Source organism: Anomaloglossus baeobatrachus, unplaced genomic scaffold (assembly GCF_048569485.1).
Source record: "Anomaloglossus baeobatrachus isolate aAnoBae1 unplaced genomic scaffold, aAnoBae1.hap1 Scaffold_4977, whole genome shotgun sequence".
Taxonomy (NCBI): Eukaryota; Metazoa; Chordata; class Amphibia; order Anura; family Aromobatidae; genus Anomaloglossus; species Anomaloglossus baeobatrachus.
Window position 1 is genome coordinate 1 of NW_027444330.1, and position 12,902 is coordinate 12,902.

The 12,902-nt window shown below is 42.3% G+C and overlaps 1 protein-coding gene across 1 annotated transcript; it reads left to right on the forward strand.

The window, feature by feature from the left end:
* Positions 1–1,027: 1,027 nt before the first annotated feature.
* On the forward strand, positions 1,028–12,548 carry LOC142282104 (1-phosphatidylinositol 3-phosphate 5-kinase-like; the record flags this gene model as incomplete). Its single annotated transcript, XM_075332938.1, has 3 exons — positions 1,028–1,128; positions 3,657–3,821; positions 12,489–12,548. Coding segments are annotated over 3 exons (326 nt in total), but the record flags the coding sequence as incomplete, so codon positions are not given.
* Between the last annotated feature and the right edge of the window lie 354 nt (positions 12,549–12,902).

Sequence of the window (12,902 nt, forward strand, 5' to 3'; positions counted from 1 at the left end):
AGCTTTAGTCACAAGTAGAGCAGGGCAGGCACTCTATGTCCAGCTCTGCTGTGCTCTCTCCCATTTCACCGCTGGCATCCAGTTTTTGACAGATCTTTTTTTTCTCAGTCTTCCCCTGCCCAATCTTCTGCGTAGTTGCCAGCGTTGCCCTGGTTCGTCTCATCAGGCAGGGCGGTGGAGGCACAGTAAGCTCCTGATGTCGTCGAGGGAGGCTGTCCATTGATGTTGCATCATTAGCAGGAGCTTACAGTGCTTGCGCCATCTCTTCTGATAAAACAATCCCTGTTAATATCAGACCTGTGCATGGTAGACGGGTCACTGAGAAAAGAGTGGCCTTGTCAATCAAACACTGGTGGGTGGGGAAAAACAGCAGAGCTGGAAGTGAAGTGCCCACCCCTCTGTACTTGCTTTTATGCCTTATAGGATGGATTTCAGTAAAATGCCCCACAAAATATTACAAGCAAGGTTTGTAAAAAGCATTAAAGGGGTGTGACACTTAATATCCTGCAGACATCTCCTATTTAAAGGCTTCCTATACACGTTATACTTTCAGGGAATCCAACCTATATCAGTAGGTTTGACTGACTTTAGTCCAGTGTGTGGGGGTCTTCAGACCATTATAGCTGTTACAATTTTAATTGATCTTTCCAGCCAAGTCAGCATATACCCTAGATTTAATTGTATGTCACAAGACTTGTGTTCTGGCGTTTCCAACATTGTCTTATAAGAATGACTATATAGCACATCACAAGACATTGCACCTTTATAAAGCCGGGTACATGCAGAAGTAAAAAAAAAAATAGCAATAATTGCACAGGACAGATTTCTAAATGTAATTATGCTACTTTCTAAGCATGATTGTCCAGAAATGAGTGAATGCCACATTTATTACCCCTCCTCAACAATTATTATCTGGAAACTGGAGGATGGGGGATGCTACAACTATTTTACCGCGTGATGCACCAATGTTAGTAAAGTTTCCTAAAACCTAGAGCTAATGCTTGGCTTTGCTTTTTTCTGTTTATAGCATGATGGACAATAGACCAAAAACCAGCAGTCCAGCAAAAATGCAAGAAAATAGCTTGTCTCAGCCCAACCACACGGCGGAGGCAGAACCTCCGAGCATCGGTATGTGAGCAGAGGAGCACTGTTCTGTTCCCATGAAGATTACATTTCTTTTCTTATTGAATCATAAAAGTAGCAGTCTGGTCTTTATTTGTCCCTTATATGACAACTTTTCTTTATTAAAACCTTCAGGTTATACTGACACGCAGATTTCTAGCAGAAAATGAATGTGAACAGCCTCATTGAATTGTATGATGTGGATTTCTCAGCAGCAGATTGTCTATGACAACCTACCACATGTGAACATAACATACCTTTATATCTGATCACAGCGCTTTTATCACCTGAGCATCCTATCTTCATCTCATGTGCGAGCTATATGATATGAGACGCCTCTTTCTCCCAGTGTCATCCATAGTGTACAAGTGTCCACTCATGGAGTGACTTTAGCAATGGACATAGAGAAAAAGTATAAACCAAGAGTGGGTAAAGTGCGGGCCAAATGCGGCCCTCCGCTCACGGACAGAGGCAGCAAAAGACTGAATCCAGTGGCCCGTGAGGCGGCACCGTACCTTCTGCTGCCCATGTCCCAATACCACTGCTATCTGATGACAACTTACCTCATGTGAACATACCGTACCGTGCCTTTTTTACTGATCACAGCAGTTTTATCACCTGAGCATCATGGCTTCATTTCATGTGCCTTCTATATGGAATTCTATGCATTTTTTTTCTAGCATTGTCCATTGTGTGCAAGTGTTCACTCAGTCTAAGTTCATGCATACAGTCCATATTCCGATGGACAGTGATGTTGGTCAGAATTGATTGGAAGATTGATTGAAGCTAAATACAGGACAATCCTGGAGGAAAACCTGTTTGAGGCTGCAAAAGACTTCAGACTGGGGCGTAGGTTCACCTTCCAGCAGGAGAACGATCCTAAACCTCCTGCCAGAGCTAAAAGGGAATGGTTTAGACCAAAACATATTTGTGTGTGAATGGCCCAGTCACAGTCCAGACCTAAATCCCATTGAAAATCTTTTTCAAGACTTGAGAATATCTCCATCCAATCTCACTGAGCTAAGGCTATTTTGCAATGAAGAATGGGAAAAAATGTCAGCCTCTAGATGTTCATAGCTAGTAGAGACATCCCCAAAAGAATTTCAGCAGTAATTGCAGCAAAAGGTGGTGCTACAAAGTATTGACACTGAATACAAATGCATGTCTCAATTTCAGATTTATTAAATATTTAGAAAACAATGTCTCATTTCCTTTACACTTCACATTGGTTAAATCACATAAGACCCCAAAAAAATCACATTTAAGTTCGTGGGTGTAACGTGGAAAATTTCAGTGGTATGAATACTTGTCAAGGCACGACAGGCAGGCAGGCAGACAGACAGACAGACAGACAGACAGACAGACAGACATACATCTGACTAGTTTCTGTGTCGAGACTCCTATCAGAGGCTCCACGGACTTTATTGATTTGCATATTTCCCAGGGGGCAATACACCTAGGATTTCACTGTGTTGAGCGCCCTCATTGGCTGCCGGCAGTGTTTTCTCTGGCTGGTCTCCCCGAGATTAGGGATTGTTTTGTCTTGTTAGACAGACAGACAGAATGTGTGCAGGCAAAAGTTTTTCCAAAATGGTTGAAACTTCCATGGTGACGTAAATAATTGAATAGATTACTATCATGAATTTTTGTACTTTTAGGGTAGGGAGGTGGTAGTTACCAGTAAGCGGCTCTTTTGGGTTTCTGTGTACCATGGGTCTTATACACACCCAGCTTTGGAGCATCCACATATACATGCACATAACTCGCTCATCACTGCACCACACATTCATTAGAATTTATAACACCACATGGATTTTGGACGTCTTATTCCAGCAGACCCTGCAACAACACTGACCTTACATCACCAGTCTTGATAATGTCCTCTTCTGTGCGTGATCAAGATTTGTAAAGTGAATTCAGCATTAATAAAGTAATTACTTTTTAGCGGGGCCATGCAGTAGTGAGGGGATACAAGTTCACTTCCATAAAATCCAGAATTCAGCCTTTCCATTGTTAATAGCCCTGCCTGCTCTCTGCAGAACATCCTTAGAAAGTTCTCCTTTTCTATCGTCTCATGGCTCTTTCATGTGGCCTGGTTCTATAACCATTTATATGATTCATAGAACTGTATAGAAAATCATTCTTTATACTGACCATAACTTCATAGACTTCGTGGTCGACATCTTTGCCTTTACAAGTAGAATGTTTGCGAAGAATGAATTTCTTTTTTGCACTGAGATTAATACTTTGTAGATGTGAGGCCTTTTGTTATCAGAACGTAGTTCTCGTTATTAGACTAAATCCAGCCTGAAGATTTGGTGTCTGCGGCCACTTATTATGTGGAAATAGACTCAAACCTGCTGACCCGAAGCAATAAATGAAATGAACAAACACAATGTTTAGTTTTTTGAAGTCCTTTAAGTTAACAACGTGCACCATGACGAGAACTATAGCAGTGCTGCTGTAATTAAAAGGAAAGTATTCATTTATTTATTCTATATTTATCACTTGGAAATGTTTTTCTTTTCTTTCAGCTAAAAAGGCTTCAGGAGTTTTGTCGTTTTTTCGTGGGACAGGTGGGAAAAGTCCAGACCTATTAGCACAGAGAAAGGAAACCTTAAGAGGTGCGGACAGTGCCTACTATCAAGTGGGGCAGATGGGCAAGGATGGTGGAGAAAACCAAGGAGCTGAAAATCAAGGTACCGCTAATTAACCCTAATTAAAGCATATCTGACAGTGTATCTGAAATAAAACAAATGACAAAGCATCCCTATCAGACAGCGAGCCTGTGGGCATGCACCTAACATGAGCTTGTGGACATGTACAATTAAAATCTAAATGACCAAATTAAAAATTGGGAAGAAAATCCCATAGCCTTATGTTCTCCTAATGTAGCCACCTGGCACATTGACAAAATTTCACTTGGATGCGAAACTGCCGGTGTCTTAGGCTACTTTCACACATCAGTTTTCTGCATTCAGGCACAATCCTTTTTTTTCCTGATGCAAAGGATCCGGCAAAAACGGATGCAAACTGTATCCACCGGATCCGGTTTTTAACGGATCCGTTATGCCGGATGCGTACAAAACCGGATCCGGTGGATACGGTTTGCATCCGTTTTTGCATCCGGTTTGTCCTTTTTTTTGAAGGATCAGCTTTTTTAATTAATTTGGTGCATGCGCAGTTTACAAAAACGGATCCGGTAGCCGCATCCATTTTTTACCGCATTGCGCCGGATCCGGCGTCCATAGGCTTTCATTGTAAAACACGCCGTATCGCGCCGGATCCGGCGCGATGCGGTTTTTTTGCCGGACAAAAAAACGTTGCAAGATACGTTGCCTCCGGCCGCCGCTTTGATAAATTTTGCCGCATCCGGAAAAAAACGGATGCACCGCAAAGCCATCCGGTACAATCCGGTACCAATGCAAGTCTATGGGGAAAAAACGGATGCGGTACCGGATCCGTTTTACCCGTTTTTTTCCGGATTGAACCTGATGGCAAAAAACTGATGTGTGAAAGTAGCCTTAGTCTATAAAATGGCAAATTAAATTTGAAAAAAAAATGCATAAAAATTGATATAGGTGGCTAAAAATGTGACGCAAATGGTAAATTGGACAACACCACTGCCCTAAAATTTAATTTGACTTGTGCAGCCCATAAACTCTTTTATAACCGTCAGATACCCGGCCTTGCCTTTGCTTTTTATACACAATGGTGGAGCTTACTAAAAAACATATGAACATTATAATCACAATATTAAGCTTTCTTCACACTGGGCGTTTTTGCAGCGTTTTTTTTAGCTACAGATTTGCCTTGGTTCTATGCAAATCCATGCTAATAAAACGCTACTTTTTACAGTCCCAGCAAAGTGTATGAGATTTCTGAAATCTCATGCACACACACAAACAGGTCAGGATTTTTTTCTGATGGGTTTGTGAACCACCTCCGGTTTTGCTGCATTATGAAAAGAATGAACATGTCAATTCTTTTCAGCGCTTTTCCTACGGTTTTCACCCTAGTGACAGATGGACTCGCAGATACCCTGGATCGGCGGATCTAACTGGGTTAATAAAAAACTCAGTTAGGCCCAGAATTGATCCAGGGTGTCTGGCCGGCACTTAAATGGTGGTGGGAATAGGGGGATTGGAGCAGGCGAGGTATATTTCCAAATATCCGGCTCCCACGACTCCTCCACTTCCCCACTCATTACATATTCACTGCTTTCATCTGTGATTGGTTGCAGTCAGACACACCCCTAGCATCTGACTGCAACCAATCAGGCCTGGTCTGCGGGTCTATACAGAGAATGAGTGAGCCTCACTCAGGCTATTTACGGTCACAGGTATCGCCAGCTGTGACCTGAAATCACCTGAGTAAATTGACCGCTGATCGTGTGGCTCATTCATTCTCTGGAGCTCACAGCGGGCAATCCAGTTCTATGGCGCTCGCTGTGATCTTCAGTTGTAGCAGACAAAACAGCAGTCCTCAAATAGAGGGAGGCCACTTATATATATAGTTATGTACAAAGCAAAAATAAGAGGCTAAAATGTAACTTTTAATCCTAATACTCTTAAAAACCTAGATTAGGTAACACGTAACCAAAAACTCCTTAGTGTACTGACATATCAGATTATACCATATGATGTTGAATATGGTAACCATGGAGCCTATAGATACATAACAAAATTAACAAAAAGACAAAACCAAACAAAAGTTGAGTATGATTATTTAGCCTAAAAGGGACAGTGGTCCACAAAATGAGCACTAAAAAATAATCAAAAAAACCTCAATATAAACAACCAAAGTACTATATATTGGTCCTCAAAGGAGGAACTTACAATATGTAAGAGTTCTGTAGATGAGAATAATAGGAACAATCTCACCCATATTATGTAGCTTGGGGTATATCAAGGTTTCCTCTGTGTGGGTCCTTCAATTTTCATGTAGTCACTGACCCTACACATCCCTAAGGAGACTACCTTCACCTGTTACCCCAAAGACTTCTGCCCTAACAAGGACAGACCACATCTAACCCTCACTTGAAACCCCTACACTGTTCCTTGCCTCGTCCCAGGATTTTTTGGTTATGTGTTATCTAATCTAGGTTTTTAAGAGTATTAGGATTAAAAGTTACATTTTAGCCTCTTATTTTTGCTTTGTACATTCAGATGTAGCATAGCTGAATTGCCATGGAACCTCGTGTGGATTACGTCGGACCTGCAGGTGCTGGGTATCATAATATGGGGGGCCCTAAGTAATTTTTTTTAAACTTATTCAGTTATTTATTTTTTACTGTACGATAGACCCACAGACTCCAGTGGAAGGGGAAGCAGTGAATTTGCATGAGGCAAATGAGCGGCACCGAAAGTACGGAAGTAGGAGGGGCCGTGGGAGCAGGTACCGATGATCCTAGAATGTATGGGCTCCTTCCAGGTTAGTGGGCGGGACCAGCTTGGTTAGTGGGCATGAACGGCTTGATTAGTGAGCTTGGAGATGTTTTCTCCTTTCCACTTCAATCATGGTTCGCCCCTCTGCCCCACATGTGATAGTAAGACAAAACAATCACTGATCTCGGGGAGACCAGCCAGAGAAAACACTGCCGGCAGCCAACAAAAGGCGCTCAACACAGTGAAATCCTAGAGCGCCTTTGTTGGCTGGCTGGTCTCCCCGAGATCAGTGATTGTTTTGTCTTGCTGGTCTACTAGGCATTGCTCCCACCTAGCCAGAATCCTACTCCACACTGATGAGGGATAACACCCTGAAACAGCTGTCTGTGGATGGATACCTGGCCTTGGTATTTCCCTTGTCATATCTTAAAACTTGTCAAAGAGTTTGATATTGACTAAAAGGGCCACTTAATATGGTGGTTATGGTGGTCTCCTAAAAAGAGCCACTCGTTGGCTAGGTCCTTCCCAGAGGGATATCTGGCTATTCTCTGTGTCGAGACTCGTTACAGAGGCTCCGCGAACCTTTTTTGATTTCCACATGTGATGGTGGCCTGTTGAATGACGTCATATGTCAGCGCGCTTGCTCTACTTTTTTTTTTTTTTTTACTACCTGAGTGCCGAATCTAGGTCAATACTGGCCCTGCTCAGCACTCGGGTACTCTTGAACCCTTGCTGGGCTTGACATCATGAAAAAAAAAAAGCTGTAAAAAAGCCACAAAAAAACCAACAGAAACCACACCAAAACCGCAGATGACTCCCTGGAGACATCCTGCCACAAGATCAGGTTTTGGTCAGGAAAAAACACTGCAAAAAGTCCTGTGTGAACATAGCCTTATCCGGCGATTACCAGATTGGAATTGGAATCCTCATCTAATTAGATTGTTTTCTAAACCAAACATAACAAAAAGCTGATTATTTCCAAATTGTGTATTTCAATATGTTCCCTTGGACTTTACTCCAATACAAACTGAAATGAAAGATAAATGATCGTTAATTCAAGCTGATAAATGTCCCAACAGTTATTAGTATTTAGAAAGGAGAGTTAAAGAATGGCACAGATCATGTTTCACCCCTTGATGAGACACAGGGTGGGGCTGTATAAAACAGCCAATAAGTTTACATGCAAATTAAGTCATCTTCCTGTGGAAACTATTATACTTTTCAGAACCATATTTGATCATTCACCAGAAGACACCTGACAAATGTCATACTGGCAGTAATTTTCATTAGTTGGACCCTGAAAAATATCAGTGTACACAAGCGGCAAGTAATTTTTGGCAGCAGTGAAAACAATTTTACTTACTTGGCTGCAGGATTCTTATCTTCAGTGTTTCACAGTTTCTTTACTATTGACCTGTGGAAATGAAAAATCGTGTTTGTTACAATATTAAACAGTTTTAGCTTCTTTTTTTATTTTCTACAACAGAACCCCAAAATGTATTACTTCATTCCTTCCATGTACAGGGATACCCTCTATGTAGTTTTACACTACTGTCTGAGCACACAGCAAGGTTCATAAGGCATGGAGCTGAAATTTCAAAGCCCCTGAGGTATCTGTACAGAGGAAACCCACCAGCAGTGACCCCAATTTGCATGCTATACTCATCAAGGCATTTATCAAGAATCCTTTAACCCCAAAAATGTCTTTATTTAATGGTATATGTGACGTATTAACTTTATTACGATGGTCAGCCTGAATAATGAGATAACAAATTCAAATAGTTCTATTTGTTTTACTATTTTTGCATGATAAAAAACACTGAGTAAAAAGAAAAACCCTGAATATTTTTGTCTCTCCATATTCTGGGAGCTGTAACCTATTCATTTTTATGTTGACATAGCTGTATGACGGCTTACTTTTGGCTTGATGGTTGGTAATATTTAATGTTGCCATTTTTGGATATAAGTGACATTTTGATTACTTTTATTCCATCTTTTGTGAGACGGCATGACATAAAAACAGTGATTCTGCCAATTGTTATACATTTAGTATAAACCTTCCTGAGCCTGTCCCACGCCTGACGCTGGAGATCAGATCGTATTCACAGCAGTATCTCCGATAGTAACTACAATTTTATGAGACTTCACTCAAAGGCTGAACTGTAAAGAAAGAGTTCTTGTTCTCAGTTATTCAGCCATGTAAGCATGCCACCAATAAATTGACAAACGAGCAAACGCTAATTTCTGGACATTACACAGGATATGTGTAAACTAGGTATAATATGTCCACAACATGCAAGCTGTATGGGGAACGAACAATTGTACTGATCTTTATGTCCCCATACAGCTTGTATCGGCCCGTGTAAAAACGCCTGTAACGAACCGCGGTGGATCAGGTGGGGTACCACGGAATTGTTACATCATGTCCAATCTCTGATCTCCTGGTATTGAGCCTAGTGTACTGTAAAGGGTTGTGCTGAGGCTATTTAATGGGTAAAAAAACGCTCTTGTATAAACAAGCAGCTTTGCAATTAACATTATTAAAATCCCCTCAGGTGCAGTCTGTCAGTGGTGAGAGGTCTTGGGAAATGAGCACAACGCTTAGGCTGCTTTAACACATCCGGTTTTTGCAATGCGGCTCAATCCGGCTCAAAAACCTATGCAACGGATGTGGCGAAAAAAAACGGATCCGTTGCATAAGTTTTTCCATGCGGCCCGTCCGTTTTTTGACGGATGTGGCTTGATACTGTGCATGCGCAGTGCAAAAAAACGCATCTGGTGGCCGGATGCGGTTTTTGCCGCAGGACGCCGCATTCGTCGTCCATAGGCTTGCATTGTAAATCGCGCTGGATCCGGCACGATGCGTTTTTTTCGCCGCACAAAAAAATGTGCCAGGCAACGTTCCATCCGGCTGCCGCATGGGCTAAATATGCCGCATCCGGCAAAAACCGGATGCAACGCAAGGCCATGCGGCACAATACGGCGCTAATGCAAGTCTATGCGGAAAAAACGCAACCGGCAGCAAAAAAAAACGGTTGCGTTTTTTCTGCAAAGCGCCGTATTGCGCCGCTCAGCAAAAACCGAATATGTGAAAGCAGCTCAAGCTTCAATGCCCCTGCGCTCTTCTTGATGATGCGGAGGAAAAGTTGCCTCTGCTTGGAGCATTGGAGAGCGCAGAACTTGGACCAGCACTGGAGAGCACACAAGTGGGGAAGGCTGTAAAGGAGTGCGCTCCTGAAAACTAACACATAATACACACAAAGGGTGGAGAAAGGTACTCACACAAAAGGCTGCCCTTCTGAAAATCAAATACATTTATTGAGACCAACAACAGACACCCATATGGTGAAAAACAAGCACCATGCGATAAACAACTCAAACCTATGATTTCGACATATGTAGACTAGAAGGTTTCCCATATGGGCAAAATAGAGCACATGAATGCCAAAATCATAAAGAGAAGACTCATCACAAATATGAGTGTTCATAAGCAAATAACTAACAATGTCAGTACAAACCAGTGCATACGTGTTACACAATAAATAACTGGCAGTGGTTAGAGAGCAAGGAACATAAAGTGTATCCATATATCTAATACCAATGGCTGATAGATCACCCTACATATATCGCCATTCTAAGATTTCTTCATCAGGGGTCACGCCTGCGTCACTTATCCCAGAAAGCTAGCATGACACATGCAGACGTCTGTGCATATCGTTCTGATCTCTGACCGCAATGCATGGTCTGGCCATGGCTCTCCCGACCGGAGCATGGCAGCTTTTTATATTTCTATGAGGTAGTCATGCTCTGGTCAGGAGATCCATGGCCTGTCCGTCCATCTTAGATCAGACCGATGTGTGCGGATGTCTGAATGAGACATAAGTGTTTTTTATGTTTCACAAATAGTGTAACAAGCATTAATAATTATAAATTGTACTTATTGGTTTCTGTCTCCTGACTAAAGCTGAGGGTTAATGAGCCTAGTATTTGGGTCTGGCTGCCTATTACGCTGCACCCGTTCATTCATTAATTATTTAGATACAGTTAATGCAATTTTCAGTAAACGACTAGTTGTTTGCAGACTATGGCTCTGTGCGCACGTTGCGTAATTACATACAGTTACGCTGCGCTTTGTAGCGCAGCGTAACTGCATGCGTCCTGCGTCCCCTGCATAATCTATGGAGATTGTGCAGGGGCCGTGCGCACGTGGCGTCTTAGAGCGCAGCGCTTCGGCTGCTGCCCGAAGCGCGCGTTCTAAGAAGTGACATGTCACTTCTTCCGTGCGCTTTGCCGGCAGCCCCTGCTCCGTCTATGGCAGGAGCTGCATGCAGAGCGCACGTTCTCTGCCGGCACCATGCGCTTCAGAACGGAGCTTTTCAGCTGCGCTCTGAAGCGCACCTTTTAGGTGCGGTGCAGAGCGCACACGTGCGCACATAGCCTATCAGTGTGATGCTTTTCTTGACTCCATGGTGTGAGGACGTTATGAGCTTTGGTTAGGTTATTTTGACATCTTTAATTTACTGCTTGTGATGCTCATTAATTGGATCAATCCAAGCCCTCAGGGCAACATTTTATCAGCCGGCGAATAGCAGGAAATTGTTCGAGATTCCCAACTCATACATTTTCATGAATCTAATGCGCAGCACTTTCCAAGCCTCCGCTACGCACATTACTTAACATCTGCAATCTGTCTGACACTGTTCTATTATTTCTCACAATTTACTGAAACATCTTTTCATCGAGGTTTAATAAAAAGGAAGCCGCTCATCATTTTATTGGATCTCTATCTAATCTAGCCACCTGTGAGTCTGCTGTGCAGTCCCCCGATCAGGTCTTAAGGTACCGTCACACATAACAAGATCGCTAGCGAGATCGCAGCTGAGTCACGGTTTCTGTGACGCAGTAGCGATCCCGTTAGTGATCCCGTTATGTGTGACACCTACTAGCGATCAGGCCCCTGCTGTGAGATCTCTAGTCGTTGCAGAATGGTCCAGGCCATTTTCTTCAAAGGCGATGTCCTGCTGGGCAGGACACATCGCTGTGTTTGACGCTGTGTGACAGGATCACAGTGACTGCTGAGATCGTTATACAGGTCGCTACTGCGACCTGTATTGTTCCTGCATCGTTGGAAAGGTCTGACTGTGTGAGATCTCACCAGCGACCTCACAGCGACTTACCTGCGATCTCTATCAGGTCGCATCGTTTTCGGGATCGCTGGTAAGTCGTTGTGTGTGACTGGGCCTTTACTATGTCTCTTCAGTATGGCCTTCAACTCAGTCTGTTGGTTTTTGTGTATGTGCTGTATTAGAAGATGTCTATTACTATTTTAATGACACTTTTCATCACTTTAAGTGCCCACAAGTTTCCTAGTTACTGAATAAAGTCCTCATAAATCTTCAGTTTGGGCAGATATTATCTCTGTCCTGTTGGCTTCTTTCCATCCTGATTGTCAGGAGAACTGCTGCTATTTAAAGGGCATTTGTGAGACTTGATCTGATTGTTATTGGTATCGCAGTGTGAGTCACAACTTTCCACAACCCAAAGTGACCATGGCAAAAAATCCAGTTCTCTTGTATTTTTGGTTGCATGTCTCAGTGTGCAAACCACATGTGAGTTGGATGATTTTTTTTTTCCATCCCAATGTAAATGGTAAAAGGAGGCTGATAAACGGAGGTCGTTTTTCTTAATATGACATTTATTATTTGTGATTGCTTTGCATGCACTTCTGTTTGGTGAGCATGCTTTAAGATAAAACAATGCACGGAACGCAAGAAGAAATGGTGTTTGGTGCACATTGCAGGATTAGTGCCAGTTTACTTGCAGGTTTCCATCTGTCGGTCCAGGTATATCCAGTGTGTTGTCACCAGGTTTCTGAGTTCTTACTATCACATATTGGATAGAGCGGAGTTATGTAGCTGGCAGGGAAACCACCTGTAATCTTCTCTGTAATCTTATAACTTGTACTATTTTTCATTTTAGATGATAGTGATGGTGGAGCTAAGCAGAAAAAGCATTCTGGAAACCCCCATGTTGAGCTACGTAAGTGTGAAAATGTTTGAGCCTTACCCTTATAATCTTTTTTAGTTTTAACGTTGAGCATTTATTTTTTGAAATGCCGTTCTTGGGTGTACTAAACCGTGTAAAATGATAATCAATATACTAACACATTTTTGCAGCGTTTTATTAAGACCTGTATATATTTTCTAATGTACATTTATTAACTCCTTAATTAAGGAACTTGCTAGTTTTCATTTTTGAGTTTTAACTATTTTGCATCCTCTTTTTCCAACAGCCATAACTTTTTTTTTAAAATTTTCACTCCTTGTTGCCGTATAATGTCTTGTTACTGAGAGGACGAGCTGTAGTTTTTAATGACACCATTCACAGCGTAGT